The following is an 18,473-nucleotide window of genomic DNA, read 5'->3' on the forward strand; positions in this document are numbered from 1 at the left end:
GCAAACTTCTACATGGGTACCATCGAGCAAAAAGTCTTAGTCGACATGAACTTGAAACCGGCCATATACTGCAGGTATGTTGACGACATTTTTACACAGGTACCTGATGTCAGACTTCTGCAGGAGCTGAAGGAGGCATTTGAGCAGAGTTCCGTGCTGCGTTTCACTTACGAGATGGAAAAGGATGGGAAGCTGCCCTTTCTAGATGTAACAGTCATGGAAAAGGGCAGAGGTTTCCACACTGCAGTCTACACTAAGGAAACAAACATAGGAATGTGCCTAAATGCCGACAGCGACTGCCCAGACAGGTACAAGAGGAGTGTTGTTAACGCATATGTCGACCGTGCTCTCAGCCACAGCTCAGAATGGAAGCAAGTCGACGAAGAACTCTGTAGGGTAAGGCAGGTCCTAGTCAATAACGGCTTCTCCAATGGTTTCGTCGAAGACATCATAAGAAGGAAAGTGAAAAGCCATGCAACCTCTGAAGAGACAACTAACACAACACCTATACCCCCTATTAGACTATTTTACAGGAACTTCTTTTCCACAGCTCATAAAACGGAGGAAAGGGTCCTGAAAGATATTGTTAATAGAAACGTTATCCCTACAGACAAAAATCAGAGGATACAACTGATGATTTACTATAAAACCAGAAAAACGGCCAGCCTACTCATGAGAAACTCTCCAGACACAAAACAGAACGCTTTAAAAGAGACTAACGTCGTCTATGCCTTCAAATGCCCTCTTGGGGACTGTAAGCTCCAAAAAACCCAGTATATAGGCAAGACAACAACATCTCTTTCTAGGCCTTTAACGATGCATAAGCAACAGGGCTCCATTAAGGAACATATAATCTCTTCCCACAACCAAACCATCGCCAGAGAAATCCTAGTAAACAACACAGAAATCATCGATAGATACAGCGATAGCAGGCGGCTTGACGTTTGCGAGGCACTACACATCAAGAAGTCAACACCAGCAATCAACAGCCAATTATTGCACAACTATATTCTACCCACCTCAAGACTCCGCTCCAATATAGAAGCATCAAGAAATATGGACCAATAGGCTTTCTACAAACACTTCTATTCAATATCCATTGTTTCGTGTTCTGTCTTGTGTTGATGAAATTTATACCCTATTAATACTCTTGTTCTGTCTTGTGTTGATGAAATTAATACCCTATTAATGCCACATCTTGTTCTGTCTTGTGTTAATGCCACATCACCCCTTCCACCTCACTCAAATGTAGATATAAAATCGGAGATGCGTAAGTTCTATTCAGTTGTGTATTTGTGAACTAAAGTCTTTGAAAATGTAATAAGTTTTACGAAACGCGCTCGTGTCGCGTCAGACTAGAAATAAAAATGAATTTTGGAGAATTGATTTTTGATTTACCTCCAACAGTGAAAAGAAATGTACGAAAGATTGAGAAAATTCGTGTTAGAATTATTAATCTTAGTTTTTCGGTCATATTTAATAATATATGTCTACAGGAAAGACTTCTACCAAAATATACTAATATATATATATATATATATATATATATATATATATATATATATATATATATATATATATATATATATATATATATATATACATACATATATTGTGATGGTGTTCCCCCCCCTTATATTTCCCCCACGCCTGCTGTAAGAGTCATGTCCACTTTACCCGAGCGTTCTCTACGTCGCAGGCATCAGTTTGATATATGTGGGAGAATGTAGTGTTCTCCAAGTGCCGAGAAATTTATAAAAGAAGAGTTTTTAGGCCTGTGGTATAGGCCCTTTAGGAAGCCAATATGGCGCTGGCTACTCTGTTTTGCCGCCAAAACTGTGTGACGTCAGTGACACCAGATTAGTCACCGACAGCGACGTGGTACAGGGAGCCAATGAAAACCTCCCAAGGCGAATATGACGTCACGAAGGAAGGGGGTCCGGTCAGTGCTCGACTCTGGCGCCATCAGTCTAAGACAGCACGTCAAGGAGGACAGACGTGCGCTGGGGGGGGGGGGTCTCGTCAGTTGGACGGTTTACCCCGTCTCCGGAGGATTTACGCATCACCCGTGGTCTGCCGGCACCTGTGGGGTCTTCCTTCATTCCATGTGTGGACCGAAGAGGGAATTGATGGAATATTGAGCATCAAGTGCTCCAGGGTCGAGTGCTGTGCAGGTGAAGTCTAGGCAGTATCGTCTGGGACGTCTGATAGCTTCACAGTGACGACGTAGCTGCTGGGCCAATCCACTGGGAAGCAGTGAAGAAGACACTAATCGGGAATCCGAACGACTGCAGCCGAGACGTAGGCAGGCAGCCGTAGCTGGGAGGAGAAGTTGACGGCCGGGAGACCGACTCCAACCCTACAAGACGTGGAGGAGGGGCACGGACCCGCAGAGGACAGAAACGGAGACGACGCGTTTATGGTGGGACGTTGATTGAGTTCCTGGAGGACACGACAGGATGTGTGTGGGGGCGTTCCCTACACGAGGCAGGAGCCTGGACCAGGAGCTACAACTCAACTCTCACCGGAGGATAGGTGGAAGTAGGTGATTCTAGTTTCCCTCCCAATTCCCCTTTAGTCAGCTATATAATTTAGCCAGAGTATTTTGTATGTCCTAAGCAAGGCTCACCTATGTCACAGTAAGGCACAAGTGTGCAGTGGGGCTACATAGAGCACTCACGATATTTATGATTATTATTGGTGTGTGCAGGCACCCGGAGTAATTGATGAAATTACTGTGTTGATAATGTCTTTCATGAGACTTTAATATGATCAGTTAGTGAGAGAGTATATATATATAAATATACCAGTATTGGGGGTTAGGCTATGTGCCCAGTATCTATGTTATTACCATTATTGATGTCTATGATTTATCTATATATATATAAGTCTATGCTTGTGTATTGAATAATCATTCATGTGTTCAGTGATTAATTGTGTTATCGCCTACGAGAGGAATTACTGAATCTAAGAACAGTACCGTGGTTAAATGCATTCATTGTAATTATTATTAAGTACAGTGCATTACTCTAGTACAGTGAAATATCACCTTAAGTGCTGTAGGAATGAGTTATTGAACTTGAGATCAGTGTGGTGATTCATTGCATTCTATTTGCCATTATAGAAGTATTGTGTTGACAACAAACATAGTGACTCATGCGAATTTAAAGTAACAGGCGCCTCACGCCAGGCAAACAAATAAACGAACATTCGCGCGGTGGGAGTCGCCCAGCTGATTTTGACATTGACGTGAGGGGGAGCATTGCCAGCTTGGCGAGTTCATGATTATTTGTGAGAACGAGCGACTTCCGCTTGAAACAGTTTTTTGCTTATTGATATAATCTTGTGATGTCTTGAGTTTTAAGTAAAATACAAAGTACATTGGTGTTTGTATCATCCCCTCCATATTTCTTGTGGCTATATAACACATGAAAGGAAATAGAGTGATAGAGATAAATACCTGCCTGATATCAGACATATTGAGTGTGCTCCTGCCACTGTTACCACAATTCAACAAAACCACTGACGTGTTACTGGACACGGGAAACACCAGTTGGCGACCTTGTGGTTAGTAGTAGAGCCTGTGTCGGGGCGGCCACACAATAGTTAAGAGAACAAGTTGTGTTCCCACTCTTTCTCGATCAGAGGCCGGTTGGGATTGACTGGGATACTCTCCTGGCGTACAGTGGCGCCGCGAGGATAGAGTGAAGACCCGCAGGGCTACGGTGAGTGACCTTGATTATACTGTTACTCGCCCCCTCTTATGGTGGTGAACCCCGACAATATATATATATATATATATATATATATATATATATATATATATATATATTTATATATATATATATATGTCGTACGTAGTAGCCAGAACGCACTTCTCAGCCTACTATGCAAGGCCCGATTTGCCTAATTAGCCAAGTTTTCCTGAATTAATATTTTGTATCTAATTGTTTTCTTATTAAATGATAAAGCTACCCATTTCATTATGTATGAGGTTAATTTTTTTTTATTGGAGTTAAAATTAACGTAGATATATGACCGAACCTAACCAACCCTATCTAACCTAACCTAACCTATCTCTATAGGTTTGGTTAGGTTAGGTAGCCGAAAAAGTTAGGTAGCCTAATAAGCCAAGTTTTCATGAATTAATGTTTTTTCGACTACCTAACCTACCTAACCTAACCTAACCTAACTTTATCGGCTACCTAACCTAACCTAACCTATAAAGATAGGTTAGGTTAGGTTAGGTTAGGTAGGGTTGGTTAGGTTCGGTCATATATCTACGTTAATTTTAACTCCAATAAAAAAAAAATTGACCTCATACATAATGAAATGGGTACCTTTATCATTTTATAAGAAAAAAATTAGAGAAAATATATTAATTCAGGAAAACTAGGCTTGTTAGGCAAATCGGGCCTTGCATAGTAGGCTGAGAAGTGTGTTCTGGCTACTAGATACGACATATATATATATAATATATGTGTGTGTGTGTGTGTGTGTGTGTGTGTGTGTGTGTGTGTGTGTGTGTGTGTGTGTGTGTGTGTGTGTGTGTTAGAAAAATAAAGGAGAAAACCTAGGCATCTTCTTTAACCCCTTCAAGCGTGAAATTGGGCTTCTCAAATCTGTCTTGGCTGGAATTCTTGTAATCACACATGTAGACAGCACTGTCCTCAGACCTCCTTTTGGGTCTAACGCAATGGACGAGATCCTCAGGAAGTAAATCTTGGGCCTCAGAAAATCTTGGAAAACCATTTTGTTGGCACCCAAGAAACGACGAGGTCAGTGACATCATCAAGAGGAGCCTTGCCTCTACCCAGTGTCCAGCAGAGAGAGAGCCCCATAATCTAATGTACCATAATTCTCCGGCCACAGCCTGTCGACCAAATGGAGTTACATTACGCCCATCGAGAGATGGTAGGCAATTAGCTAGGGGCTATACTTTTGTGTGTGTGTCCATTTTGGCATCCACTTACATTACCCTCTGTGCCGGCCAAGCGGTAGCTACTGCCACACAAAGAGAAAGCGAGAATGCAAACAAATACAAGGAAATAGCTCACTGATTAAACACTCTTCCTGTAGGAGTTGAGACGCTGGGTCTATGGATAGAGAGTGCACGGAAGTTTCTGAAGTACCTGGATTCCAAGCTCACTGAAAGGACAAGAGACCCTAAAGTAGCAAGCATTCTTTTCCAGCACCTCAGCGTTGCGATCCACAGGGAAAAGACCCACTGAATCTTTGGTTGTCATTATTTCATTAATTATAACAATAAAATTATTATTATTTCATTACTACAACGTTATTAATAATTATATTATTAATAAGGACAGTATTATACTTGTTATTGAGAAACTGACTACAGTTATTTTTATTAAATCTACTTGCATTGCTGTTTTTAATGCGTTGATATATTTTCATTTTGATCAAATTTCCATAACTTTTATCTTTTCTTTAATTATTAAAAGAAATATCTTACCCAAGTTGTTAATAATAATTAAGTGAAGTACCTTTAATTACCACATTCATCGAACCTGCACGTCATCAGTCAGGAGGGAATAATGGCTACTGAATAATCCATTAGTCAGACTACTGAATAATGCATGCTTTTGATGCGTGTCGTGAGCTGTGTGACTGAATGAATAATTTAGTCCGCACAGCTCATGAAGGTACACCCACCACTGGCCTGACTATATGACTAGAGATCATATAGTGGAGAGGAGGTCAGTGTCTTCACATCTAATCTTTCACATTTTGGGTTTGTCATGATACATTTGGCTTATATACACGCAGTGTCCTCAAGTATTACCACGGAGGATTTTATACATAAAATTGAAATCCTTTCAACTCGTAAGAACGTAAGGGAATATGCTTTTACTTTTCAGGGAAGGTAAGAAGGAGCTGCCTATCCTGGGAATAATATCACATTAATGACTTTGTCCTTCCTCAGGGCGGTATGCTGGAGACCTTCCGGGGAGGTAACACGACGCTGCCCATCCTGGGAATACAACACCTTCGTGACGACACAGGCAGGCATGTGGTGCTTGAAGGTGGGTTAGGTGAGTACAGTAGTAGTGGTGCTTGAAGCTGGGTTAGGTGAGTATAGTGGTGGTGCTTGAAGGTGGGTTAGGTGAATACAGTAGTAGTGGTGCTTGAAGCTGGGTTAGGTGAGTATAGTGGTGGTGCTTGAAGGTGGGTTAGGTGAGTACAGTAGTAGTGGTGCTTGAAGCTGGGTTAGGTGAGTATAGTGGTGGTGCTTGAAGCTGGGTTAGGTGAGTACAGTAGTAGTGGTGCTTGAAGCTGGGTTAGGTGAGTATAGTGGTGGTGCTTGAACCTGGGTTAGGTGAGTATAGTGGTGGTGCTTGAAGGTGGGTTCGGTGAGTATAGTGGTGCTGCTTGAACCTGGGTTAGGTGAGTATAGTGGTGGTGCCTAAAGGTAGGTTAGGTGAATATGGTGATGGTGCTTGAAGGTGGGTTAGGTAAGTATAGTGGTGGTGCTTGAAGGTGAGTTAGGTGAGTACAGTGGTGGTGCTTGAAGGTGGGTTAGGTGAGTATAGTGGTGCTGCTTGAACCTGGGTTAGGTGAGTATAGTGGTGGTGCTTGAAGGTGGGTTAGATGAGTATAGTGGTGGTGCCTGAAAGTGGGTTAGGTGAGTATAGTGGTGCTGCTTGAACCTGGGTTAGGTGAGTATAGTGGTGGTGCTTGAAGGTGGGTTAGATGAGTATAGTGGTGGTGCTTGAAGGTGGATTAGGTGAGTATAGTGGTGGTGTTGAAGGTGGGTTAGGTGAGTATAGTAGTGGTGCTTGAAGGTGGGTTAGGTGAGTACAGTGGTGGTGGTGCTTGAAGGTGGGTTAGGTGAGTATCGTGGTGGTGCTTGAAAGTGGGTTAGGTGAGTATAGTGGTGGTGGTGCTTGAAGGTGGGTTAGGTGAGTATAGTAGTGGTGCTTGAAGGTGGGTTAGGTGAGTATGGTGGTGGCGCTTGAAGGTGGGTTAGATGAGTATAGTGGTGGTGCTTGAAGGTGGGTTAGGTTAGTATGGTGGTGGTGCTTGAAGGTGGGTTAGGTGCGTATAGTGGTGGTGTTTGAAGGTGTGTTAGATGAGTATAGTGGTGGTGGTGCTTGAAGGTGGGTTACGTGATTATAGTGGTGGTGCTTGACGGTGGGTTAGGTAAGTATGATGGTGGTGGTGCATGAAGGTGGGTTAGGTGAGAATAGAGGTGGTGCTTGAAGGTGGGTTAGGTGAGTATAGTTGTGGTGCTTGAAGGTGGGTTTGGTGAGTATAGTAGTGGTGGTGCTTGAAGGTGGGTTAGGTTAGTATGGTGGTGGTGCTTGAAGATAGGTTAGATGAGTATAGTGGTGGTGGTGCTTTAAGGTGGGTTAGGTGAGTGTACTGCTGGTGGTGCTTGAAGGTGAGTTAGGTGAATATAGTGGTGGTGCTTGAAGGTGGGTTTGGTGAGTATTGTGGTGGTGATGCTTGAAGGTGGATTAGGTGAGTATGGTGGTGGTTGTGCTTGAAGGTGGGTTAGGAGAGTTTACTGCTGGTGGTGCTTGAAGGTGGGTAAGATGAGTACAGTGTTGGTGGTGCTTGAAGGTGGGTTAGGCGAGTATAGTGGTGGTGCTTGAAGATAGGTTAGATGAGTATAGTGGTGGTGGTGCTTTAGGTGAGTGTACTGCTGGTGGTGCTTGAAAAGGAGTTAGGTGAATATAGTGGTGGTGCTTGAAGGTGGGTTAGATGAGTTTAGTGGTGGTGGTGCAAGAAGGTGGGTTAAGTGAGTATAGTGGTGATGCTTGCAGGTGGGTTAGGTGAGTAGAGTGTTGGTGCTTGAAGGTGAGTTAGGTGAGTATAGTGGTGGTGCTTGAATGTGGGTTAGGTGGGTATAGTGGTGGTGCTTGAAGGTGGGTTAGGTGAGTATAGTGATCGTGCTTTAAAGTGGGTTAGGCGAGTATAGTGGTGGTGCTTGAAGGTGGGTTAGGTGAGTATAGTGGTGGTGGTGCTTGAAGGTGGGTTAGGTGAGTATAGTAGCGATGCTTGCAGGTGGGTTAGGTGAGTATAGTGGTGGTGCTTGAAGGTGGGTTAGGTGAGTATAGTGGTGGTGGTGCTTGAAGGTGGGTTAGGTGAGTATAGTGGTGATGCTTGCAGGTGGATTAGGTGAGTATAGTGGTGATGCTTGAAGGTGGGTTAGGTCAGTATAGTGGTGGTGCTTGAAGGTGGGTTAGGTGAGTATAGTGGTGGTGCTTGAAGATGGGTTAGGTGAGTATAGTGGTGATGCTTGAAGGTGGGTTAGGTCAGTATAGTGGTGGTGCTTGAAGGTGGGTTAGGTGAGTATAGTGGTGGTGCTTGAAGCTGGGTTAGGTGAGTATAGTGGTGGTGCTTGAAGGTGGGTTAGGTGAGTACAGTAGTAGTGGTGCTTGAAGCTGGGTTAGGTGAGTACAGTAGTAGTGGTGCTTGAAGCTGGGTTAGGTGAGTATAGTGGTGGTGCTTGAAGCTGGGTTAGGTGAGTACAGTAGTAGTGGTGCTTGAAGCTGGGTTAGGTGAGTATAGTGGTGGTGCTTGAACCTGGGTTAGGTGAGTATAGTTGTGGTGCTTGATGGTGGGTTAGGTGAGTATAGTGGTGCTGCTTGAACCTGGCTTAGGTGAGTATAGTGGTGGTGCTTAAAGGTGGGTTAGGTGAATATGGTCATGGTGCTTGAAGGTGGGTTAGGTAAGTATAGTGGTGGTGCTTGAAGGTGGGTTAGGTGAGTATGGTGGTGGTGCTTGAAGGTGAGTTAGGTGAGTACAGTGGTGGTGATTGAAGGTGGGTTAGGTGAGTATAGTGGTGCTGCTTGAACCTGGGTTAGGTGAGTATAGTGGTGGTGCTTGAAGGTGGTTTAGATGAGTATAGTGGTGGTGCTTGAAGGTGGGTTAGGTGAGTATAGCGGTGCTGCTTGAACCTGGGTTAGGTGAGTATAGTGGTGGTGCTTGAAGGTGGGTTAGATGAGTATAGTGGTGGTGCTTGAAGGTGGGTTAGGTGAGTATAGTGGTGGAGTTGAAGGTGGGTTAGGTGAGTATAGTAGTGGTGCTTGAAGGTGGGTTAGGTGAGTACAGTGGTGGTGGTGATTGAAGGTAGGTTAGGTGAGTATCGTGGTGGTGCTTGAAAGTGGGTTAGGTGAGTATAGTGGTGGTGGTGCTTGAAGGTGGGTTAGGTGAGTACAGTGGTGGTGCTTGAAGGTGGGTTAGGTGAGTATAGTAGTAGTGCTTGAAGGTGGGTTAGGTGAGTATGGAGGTGGCGCTTGAAGGTGGGTTAGATGAGTATAGTGGTGGTGATTGAAGGTGGGTTAGGTTAGTATGGTGGTGGTGCTTGAAGGTGGGTTAGGTGCGTATAGTGGTGGTGTTTGAAGGTGTGTTAGATGAGTATAGTGGTGGTGGTGCTTGAAGGTGGGTTACGTGATTATAGTGGTGGTGCTTGAAGGTGGGTAAGGTTAGTATAGTGGTGGTGCTTGAAGATAGGTTAGATGAGTATAGTGGTGGTGGTGCTTTAAGGTGGGTTAGGTGAGTGTACTGCTGGTGGTGCTTGAAGGTGAGTTAGGTGAATATAGTGGTGGTGTTTGAAGGTGGGTTTGGTGAGTATTGTGGAGGTGATGCTTGAAGGTGGGTTAGGTGAGTATGGTGGTGGTTGTGCTTGAAGGTGGGTTAGGTGAGTTTACTGCTGGTGGTGCTTGAAGGTGGGTTAGATGAGTACAGTGGTGGTGGTGCTTGAAGGTGGGTTTGGTGAGTGTACTGCTGGTGGTGCTTGAAAAGGAGTTAGGTGAATATAGTGGTGGTGCTTGAAGGTGGGTTAGATGAGTATAGTGGTGGTGGTGCTAGAAGGTGGGTTAAGTGAGTATAGTGGTGATGCTTGCAGGTGGGTTAGGTGAGTAGAGTGTTGGTGCTTGAAGGTGAGTTAGGTGAGTATAGTGGTGGTGCTGGAAGGTGGATTAGGTGAGTACAGTGGTGGAACTTGAAGGTGGGTTGGGTGAGTATAGTGGTGGTGCTTGAATGTGGGTTAGGTGGGTATAGTAGTGGTGCTTGAAGGTGGGTTAGGTGAGTATAGTGATCGTGCTTTAAAGTGGGTTAGGCGAGTATAGTGGTGGTGCTTGAAGGTGGGTTAGGTGAGTATAGTGGTGGTGGTGCTTGAAGGTGGGTTAAGTGAGTATAGTAGCGATGCTTGCAGGTGGGTTAGGTGAGTATAGTGGTGGTGCTTGAAGGTGGGTTAGGTGAGTATAGTGGTGATGCTTGCAGGTGGATTAGGTGAGTATAGTGGTGATGCTTGAAGGTGGGTTAGGTCAGTATAGTGGTGGTGCTTGAAGGTGGGTTAGGTGAGTATAGTGGTAGTGCTTGAAGATGGGTTAGGTGAGTATAGTGGTGATGCTTGAAGGTGAGTTAGGTCAGTATAGTGGTGGTGCTTGAAGGTGGGTTAGGTGAGTATAGTGGTGGTGCTTGAAGCTGGGTTAGGTGAGTATAGTGGTGGTGCTTGAAGGTGGGTTAGGTGAGTACAGTAGTAGTGGTGCTTGAAGCTGGGTTAGGTGAGTACAGTAGTAGTGGTGCTTGAAGCTGGGTTAGGTGAGTATAGTGGTGGTGCTTGAAGCTGGGTTAGGTGAGTACAGTAGTAGTGGTGCTTGAAGCTGGGTTAGGTGAGTATAGTGGTGGTGCTTGAACCTGGGTTAGGTGAGTATAGTGGTGGTGCTTAAAGGTGGGTTAGGTGAATATGGTGATGGTGCTTGAAGGTGGGTTAGGTAAGTATAGTGGTGGTGCTTGAAGGTGGGTTAGGTGAGTATAGTGGTGGTGCTTGAAGGTGAGTTAGGTGAGTACAGTGGTGGTGCTTGAAGGTGGGTTAGGTGAGTATAGTGGTGCTGCTTGAACCTGGGTTAGGTGAGTATAGTGGTGGTGCTTGAAAGTAGTTTAGATGAGTATAGTGGTGGTGCTTGAAGGTGGGTTAGGTGAGTATAGTGGTGGAGTTGAAGGTGGGTTAGGTGAGTATAGTAGTGGTGCTTGAAGGTGGGTTAGGTGAGTACAGTGGTGGTGGTGCTTGAAGGTGGGTTAGGTGAGTATCGTGGTGGTGCTTGAAAGTGGGTTAGGTGAGAATAGTGGTGGTGGTGCTTGAAGGTGGGTTAGGTGAGTATAGTGGTGCTGCTTGAACCTGGGTTAGGTGAGTATAGTGGTGGTGCTTGAAGGTGGGTTAGATGAGTATAGTGGTGGTGCTTGAAGGTGGGTTAGGTGAGTATAGTGGTGGAGTTGAAGGTGGGTTAGGTGAGTATAGTAGTGGTGCTTGAAGGTGGGTTAGGTGAGTACAGTGGTGGTGGTGCTTGAAGGTGGGTTAGGTGAGTATCGTGGTGGTGCTTGAAAGTGGGTTAGATGAGTATAGTGGTGGTGGTGCTTGAAGGTGGGTTAGGTGAGTATAGTGGTGGTGCTTGAAGGTGGGTTAGGTGAGTATAGTAGTGGTGCTTGAAGGTGGGTTAGGTGAGTATGGTGGTGGCGCTTGAAGGTGGGTTAGATGAGAATAGTGGTGGTGCTTGAAGGTGGGTTAGGTTAGTATGGTGGTGGTGCTTGAAGGTGGGTTAGGAGCGTATAGTGGTGGTGTTTGAAGGTGTGTTAGATGAGTATAGTGGTGGTGGTGCTTGAAGGTGGGTTACGTGATTATAGTGGTGGTGCTTGACGGTGGGTTAGGTAAGTATGGTGGTGGTGGTGCTTGAAGGTGGGTTAGGTGAGAATACAGGTGGTGCTTGAAGGTGGGTTAGGTGAGTATAGTTGTGGTGCTTGAAGGTGGGTTTGAGAGTATAGTAGTGGTGGTGCTTGAAGGTGGGTTAGGTGAGTATAGTGGTGGTGCTTGAAGATAGGTTAGATGAGTATAGTGGTGGTGGTGCTTTAAGGTGGGTTAGGTGAGTGTACTGCTGGTGGGGCTTGAAGGTGAGTTAGGTGAATATAGTGGTGGTGCTTGAAGGTGGGTTTGGTGAGTATTGTGGTGATGATGCTTGAAGGTGGGTTAGGTGAGTATGGTGGTGGTTGTGCTTGAAGGTGGGTTAGGTGATTTACTGCTGGTGGTGCTTGAAATTGGGTTAGATGAGTACAGTGGTGGTGGTGCTTGAAGGTGGGTTAGGTGAGTATAGTGGTGGTGCTTGAAGATAGGTTAGATGAGTATAGTGGTGGTGGTGCTTTAAGGTGGGTTAGGTGAGTGTACTGCTGGTGGTGCTTGAAGGTGAGTTAGGTGAATATAGTGGTGGTGCTTGAAGGTGGGTTAGATGAGTATAGTGGTGGTGGTGCTAGAAGGTGGGTTAAGTGAGTATAGTGGTGATGCTTGCAGGTGGGTTAGGTGAGTAGAGTGTTGGTGCTTGAAGGTGAGTTAGGTGAGAATAGTGGTGGTGCTGGAAGGTGGATTAGGTGAGTACAGTGGTGGAACTTGAAGGTGGGTTAGGTGAGTATAGTGGTGGTGCTTCAATGTGGGTTAGGTGGATATAGTGGTGGTGCTTGAAGGTGGGTTAGGTGAGTATAGTGATCGTGCTTTAAAGTGGGTTAGGCGAGTATAGTGGTGGTGCTTGAAGGTGGGTTAGGTTAGTATAGTGGTGGTGGTGCTTGAAGGTGGGTTAGGTGAGTATAGTAGCGATGCTTGCAGGTGGGTTAGGTGAGTATAGTGGTGGTGCTTGAAGGTGGGTTAGGTGAGTATAGTGGTGGTGGTGTTGATGGTGGGTTAGGTGAGTATAGTGGTAATGCTTGCAGGTGGATTAGGTGAGTATAGTGGTGATGCTTGAAGGTGGGTTAGGTCAGTATAGTGGTGGTGCTTGAAGGTGGGTTAGGTGAGTATAGTGGTGGTGCTTGAAGATGGTTAGGTGAGTATAGTGGTGATGCTTGAAGGTGGGTTAGGTCAGTATAGTGGTGGTGCTTGAAGGTGGGTTAGGTGAGTATAGTGGTGGTGCTTGAAGATGGGTTAGATGAGTATAATGGTGGTGCTTGAAAGTAGGTTAGGTGAGTGTAGTAGTGGTGCTTGAAGGTGGGTTAGGTGAGTATAGTAGTGGTGCTTGAAGGTGGGTTAGGTGAGTATAGTGGTGGTGCTTGAAGGTGGGTTAGGTGAGTATAGTGTTGATACATGAAGGTGGGTTAGGTGAGTGTAGTAGTGGTGCTTAAAGGTGGGTTAGGTGAGTATAATGGTGGTGGTGCTTGAAGGTGGGTTAGGTGAGTATAGTGGTGGTGGTGCTTGAAGGTGGGTTAGGTGAGTATAGTGGTGGTGCTTGAAGGTGGGTTAGGTGAGTATAGTGTTGATACATGAAGGTGGGTTAGGTGAGTGTAGTAGTGGTGCTTAAAGGTGGGTTAGGTGAGTATAGTGGTGGTGGTGCTTGAAGGTGGGTTAGGTGAGTATAGTGGTGGTGCTTGAAGGTGGTTTAGGTGAGTATAGTGGTGGTGCTTGAAGGTGGGTTAGGTGAGTATAGTAGTGGTGCTTGAAGGTGGGTTAGATGAGTATAGTGGTGGTGGTGCTAGAAGGTGGGTTAGGTGAGTATAGTGGTGATGCTTGCAGGTGGGTTAGGTGAGTAGAGTGGTGGTGCTTGAAGGTGCGTTAGGTGAGTATAGTGGTGGTGCTGGAAGGTGGATTAGGTGAGTACAGTGGTGGAATTTGAAGGTGGGTTAGGTGAGTATAGTGGTGGTGCTTGAATGTGGGTTAGGTGGGTATAGTGGTGGTGCTTGAAGGTGGGTTAGGTGAGTATAGTGGTCGTGCTTTAAAGTGGGTTAGGAGAGTATAGTGGTGGTGCTTGAAGGTGGGTTAAGTGAGTATATTGGTGGTGCTTAAAGGTGGGTTAGGTGAGTATAGTGGTGATGCTTGAAGGTGGGTTATGTCTGTATAGTGGTGGTGCTTGAAGGTGGGTTAGGTGAGTATAGTGGTGGTGCTTGAAGATGGGTTAGGTGAGTATAATGGTGGTGCTTGAAGGTGGGTTAGGTGAGTGTAGTAGTGGGCTTGAAGGTGGGTTAGGTGAGTATAGTAGTGGTGCTTGAAGATGGGTTAGGTGAGTATAATGGTGGTGCTTGAAGGTGGTTTAGGTGAGTATAGTGGTGGTGCTTGATGATAGGTTAGGTGAGTATAATGGCGGTGCTTGAAGGTGGGTTTGGTGAGTATAGTGGTGGTGCTTGAAGATGGGTTAGGTGAGTATAATGGTGGTGCTTGAAGGAGGGTTAAGTGAGTATATTGGTGGTGCTTAAAGGTGGGTTAGGTGAGTATAGTTTTGGTGGTGCTTGAAGGTGGGTTAGGTGAGTATAGTGGTGGTGCTTGAAGGTGGGTTAGGTGAGTATAGTGTTGATGCATGAAGGTGGGTTAGGTGAGTGTAGTAGTGGTGCTTAAAGGTGGGTTAGGTGAGTATAGTGGAGGGTGGTGCTTGAAGGTTGGTTAGGTGAGTATAGTGGTGGTGCTTGAAGGTGGTTTAGGTGAGTAGAGTGGTGGTGCTTGAAGGTGGGTTAGGTGAGTAGAGTGGTGGTGCTTGAAGGTGGGTTAGGGGAGTATTGTGGTGGTGCTTGAAGGTGGGTTAGTTGAGTATAGTGGTGGTACTTGAAGTTGGGTTAGGTGAGTATAATGGTGTTGGTGGTGCTTGAAGGGAGGTTTGGTTAGTATAGTGATGGTACTTGAAGGTGGGTTAGGTGAGTATAGTGGTGGTGCTTGTAGGTGGGTTAGGTGAGTTTTGTGGTGTAGGTGCTTGAAGGTGGGTTAGGTGAGTGTAGTGGTGGTGCCTGAAGGTGAAAGTTGCTTGATAGAATTGGTGCGCAACTACTTGCACGATCGGTGATTAAACTCCGACCTGCATGACCAAGACCGTCGGTCTACCGTCCACTCTCTCCTTCGCCGCTCCCTAAGATTAAGGGGATCAGGAATTAATAATACTAAAATATTACGTGTACGCTGGCACTGAAAAATGCTGCTGTTAAAATTATTAAAATAATGGCATTTATTCCAAATAATAATTATGAGGCGGGTCTTGGAAGCGGTTCCCGGACTGCCCTTGAGCCACCAGGATGACTACTCCCAACAATATTTGTCCCTACCTAGAGAGTCCTTTAATAATGCATAAGTTATATTAACAGAGTCTGAACAAGAATATAATATACGGGCTCCACACAATATATTAGGACCAGTCCCTTGTTCTGTGCTGCAGGACCTTACTAACTCAACACCTCAGGTAATATTTCATAATAAATTAGTAAGACTTAGTGGGCCAGCTAAAGGCTTAGGGCCCGCGAAGGAACATCCCAGCATAAAAGCCCTGCGTGTTGTATGATTAGAAAATACTGTAAGAACATATGCAAACAAATGCCTCCTTTTCAGCTGATGAAAATAAAGCATATCTATCCACATGGCTCTGTCCTCGTCTCACACTATCCTTCTGTGTTAAGCCTGCCCGTCCTGCCATACCACCATTATCGCCGGACACTGGCGTGGCTCCACAATAACCATCACTAACAACTAGCCACCAACACCGACCTGGTGTCCTCTGCCTTCACCAGGAACAGCTCACGTCTTCTGGAGTGTTGTACAGGGTTGTACAGCACCTCAGGCCAGCCGGGGATATCCTGCAACGACAACTTGGAGTTGTCTTGACCAATGCTTGCTGTATTGACCGTTGTACGTGCCCGGTGTACTCTAGTCTTCCTTTCATTCGCGGACAAATTCGTTCACTGTCCGCCCTTCCAGCCGCGACCTACTGCCTCTCCCGCATCCGGCCTCTCCATTTGCTCAGCCGGTGATGACGTCACCCATCACCACCCTGGCAATTAGAGGAAGACTGTCAGGTCACCTTCATCTCCTGAGCGACATCACTTGTAACGGACGTCTTGAGGTCAAGCTTTTGTTTAGTGTTCTTGTGAGACCCGGCCCGGTGAGGCTCCTCACTCGCTGGTAAACACGGCCAGGTGAGGCTCCTCACTCGCTGGTAAACACGGCCAGGTGAGGCTCCTCACACGCTGGTAAACACGGCCCGGTGAGGCTCCTCACGCTGGTAAACACGGCCAGGTGAGGCTCCACACACGATGGTAAACACCGCCAGGTGAGGCTCCTCACACGCTGGTAAACACGGCCAGGTGAGGCTCCTCACACGCTGGTAAACACGGCCAGGTGAGGCTCCACACACGCTGGTAAACACAGCCAGGTGAGGCTCCACACACGCTGGTAAACACCGCCAGGTGAGGCTCCTCACACGCTGTTAAATACGGCCAGGTGAGGCTCCTCACACGCTGGTAAACACGGCCAGGTGAGGCTCCTCACATGCTGGTAAACACTGACAGGTGAGGCTCCTCACACGCTGGTAAACACTGCCAGGTGAGGCTCCACACACGATGGTAAACACTGACAGGTGAGGCTCCTCACACGCTGGTAAACACTGACACGTGAGGCTCCTCACATGCTGGTAAATACGGCCAGGTGAGGCTCCACACTCGCTGGTAAACACTGACAGGTGAGGCTCCACACACGATGGTAAACACTGACAGGTGAGGCTCCTCACCTGTCTTGATTCGAAGTCTTGAGGTTCGATCCCCGGTGGAGGCGGAAACAAAAATAGTCTGAGTTTCTTTCACCCTGATGTACCTGTTACCTAGCAGTAAATAGGTACTTGCGAGTTTGACAGCTGCTACGGGCTGTTTCCTGGGGGAGTGTAACAAAAAGAAGGCCTGGTGGAGGACCGGGCCGCGGGGACGCTAAGCCCCAAAATCATCTCAAGATAATCGTCTACAGATAGTGCTGACAGTTCAGCCGCGAGGAGCTGTTTGTATGTGTGTACTCACCTAGTTGTATTCACCTATGTACTCACATATTTGTGCTTGCGGGGGTTGAGCTTTGTCTCTTTGGTCCCGCCTCTCAACTGTCAATCAACTGGTGTACAGATTCCTGAGCCTACTGGGCTCTATCATATCTACATTTGAAACTGTGTATGGAGTCAGCCTCCGCAACATTTCTGCCTAATGCATTCCATCCGTTAACTACTCTGACACTGAAAAAGTTCCTTCTGACGTCTCTGTGGCTCATGTGGGTGATCAGTTTCCACCTGAGTCCCCTTGTTCGCGTACCACCAGTGTTGAATAGTTTATCCTCTTCTACCCGGTCGATTCCCCTGCGGATTTTGTAGGTAGTGATCATGACTTCCCTTACTCTTCTGTCTTCCAGTGTCGTAAGGTGCATTTCCCGCAGCCTTTCCTCGTAACTCATGCCTCAAAGTTCTGGGACTAGTCTAGTGGCATACCTTTGAACTTTTTCCAGCTTCGTCTCGTGCTTGACAAGGTACGGGCTCCATGCTGGGGCCGCATACTCCAGGATTGGTCTTACATATGTGGTGTACAAGATTCTGAATGATTTCTTATACAGGTTCCTGAAGGCAGTTCTGATGTTAGCCAGCCTCGCATATGCCGCAGACGTAATTCTTTTTATATGGGCTTCAGGAGACAGGTTTGGTGTGATATCAACTTCAAGATCTTTCTCTCTATCCGTTTCATTAAGTACTTCATCTCCTATTCTGTATCCTGTGCCTGGCCTCCTGTTTCCACCACCTAGTGTCATTACTTTGCATTTACTCAGGTTGAACTTTAACAGCCATTTGTTGGACCATTTATTCAGTCTGTCTAGGTCATCTTGTAGCCTCCTACTGTCATCCTCTGTTTCAATCCTCCTCATAATTTTTTAATCATCAGCAAACATTGAGAGAAACGATTCTATACCCTCTGGGAGATCATTTACATATATCAGAAACAGTATAGGTACAAGGACTGAACCTTGTGGGACTCCACTTGTAACGTCTCGCCAATCTGAGTCTTCACCCCTCACATTGACTCGCTGTCTCCTGTTGCTTAGGTACTCCTTTATCCAATGTAGTACCTTTCCTTTCACTCCAGCCTACATCTCCAGCTTTTTCACTAGCCTCTTGTGTGGTACTGTATCAATGGCTTTCTGACAATCCAAAAATATGCAGTCTGCCCACCCTTCTCTTTCTTGCCTGATTTGTGTTGCCTGGTCGTAGAATTCAAATAACCCTGTGAGGCACGACTTGCCATCCCTAAACCCATGTTGATGCTGTGGTACAAAGTTCTTTCGCTCCAGATGCTCCACTAGCTTTCTTTGCACAATCTTCTCCATCAGCTTACATGGTATGCACGTTAGGGACACTGGCCTGTAGTTCAGTGCCTCCTGTCTATCCTCTTTCTTGTATATCGGGACTACGTTAGCTTCTTTCCAAATTTCTGGCAGTTCCCCTGTTGCCAGTGATTTGTTATACACTATGGAGAGTGGCAGGCACAGTTCTTCTGCTCCTTCCTTTAGTATCGAAGGGAAGATTCATTCTGGGCCTATAGCCTTTGTCACATCCAACTCTAGTAAACACTTCCTGACTTCCCCACTGGTAATCTCAAACTCTTCCAGTGGTTCATGGTTAATTATTCCCTCTCTTATCTCTGGAATTTCTCCTTGCTCTAAGATGAAGACCTCCTGGAATTTCTTATTCAGTTCC

The 18,473-nt window shown here is 46.1% G+C and overlaps 1 protein-coding gene across 1 annotated transcript in view; it reads left to right on the plus strand.

Moving 5' to 3' along the window:
* Nucleotides 1-18,473, plus strand: part of LOC138370620 (uncharacterized) — a 270,501-nt gene that overhangs the window by 244,101 nt on the left and 7,927 nt on the right. The window contains exon 8 of the mRNA XM_069335180.1: nt 5,945-6,053. Coding sequence (XP_069191281.1) covers nt 5,945-6,053 — 109 coding nt within the window. The remainder of the gene's footprint in view (nt 1-5,944; nt 6,054-18,473) is intronic.

Source organism: Procambarus clarkii, chromosome 4, assembly GCF_040958095.1.
Source record: "Procambarus clarkii isolate CNS0578487 chromosome 4, FALCON_Pclarkii_2.0, whole genome shotgun sequence".
Classification (NCBI taxonomy): domain Eukaryota; kingdom Metazoa; phylum Arthropoda; class Malacostraca; order Decapoda; family Cambaridae; genus Procambarus; species Procambarus clarkii.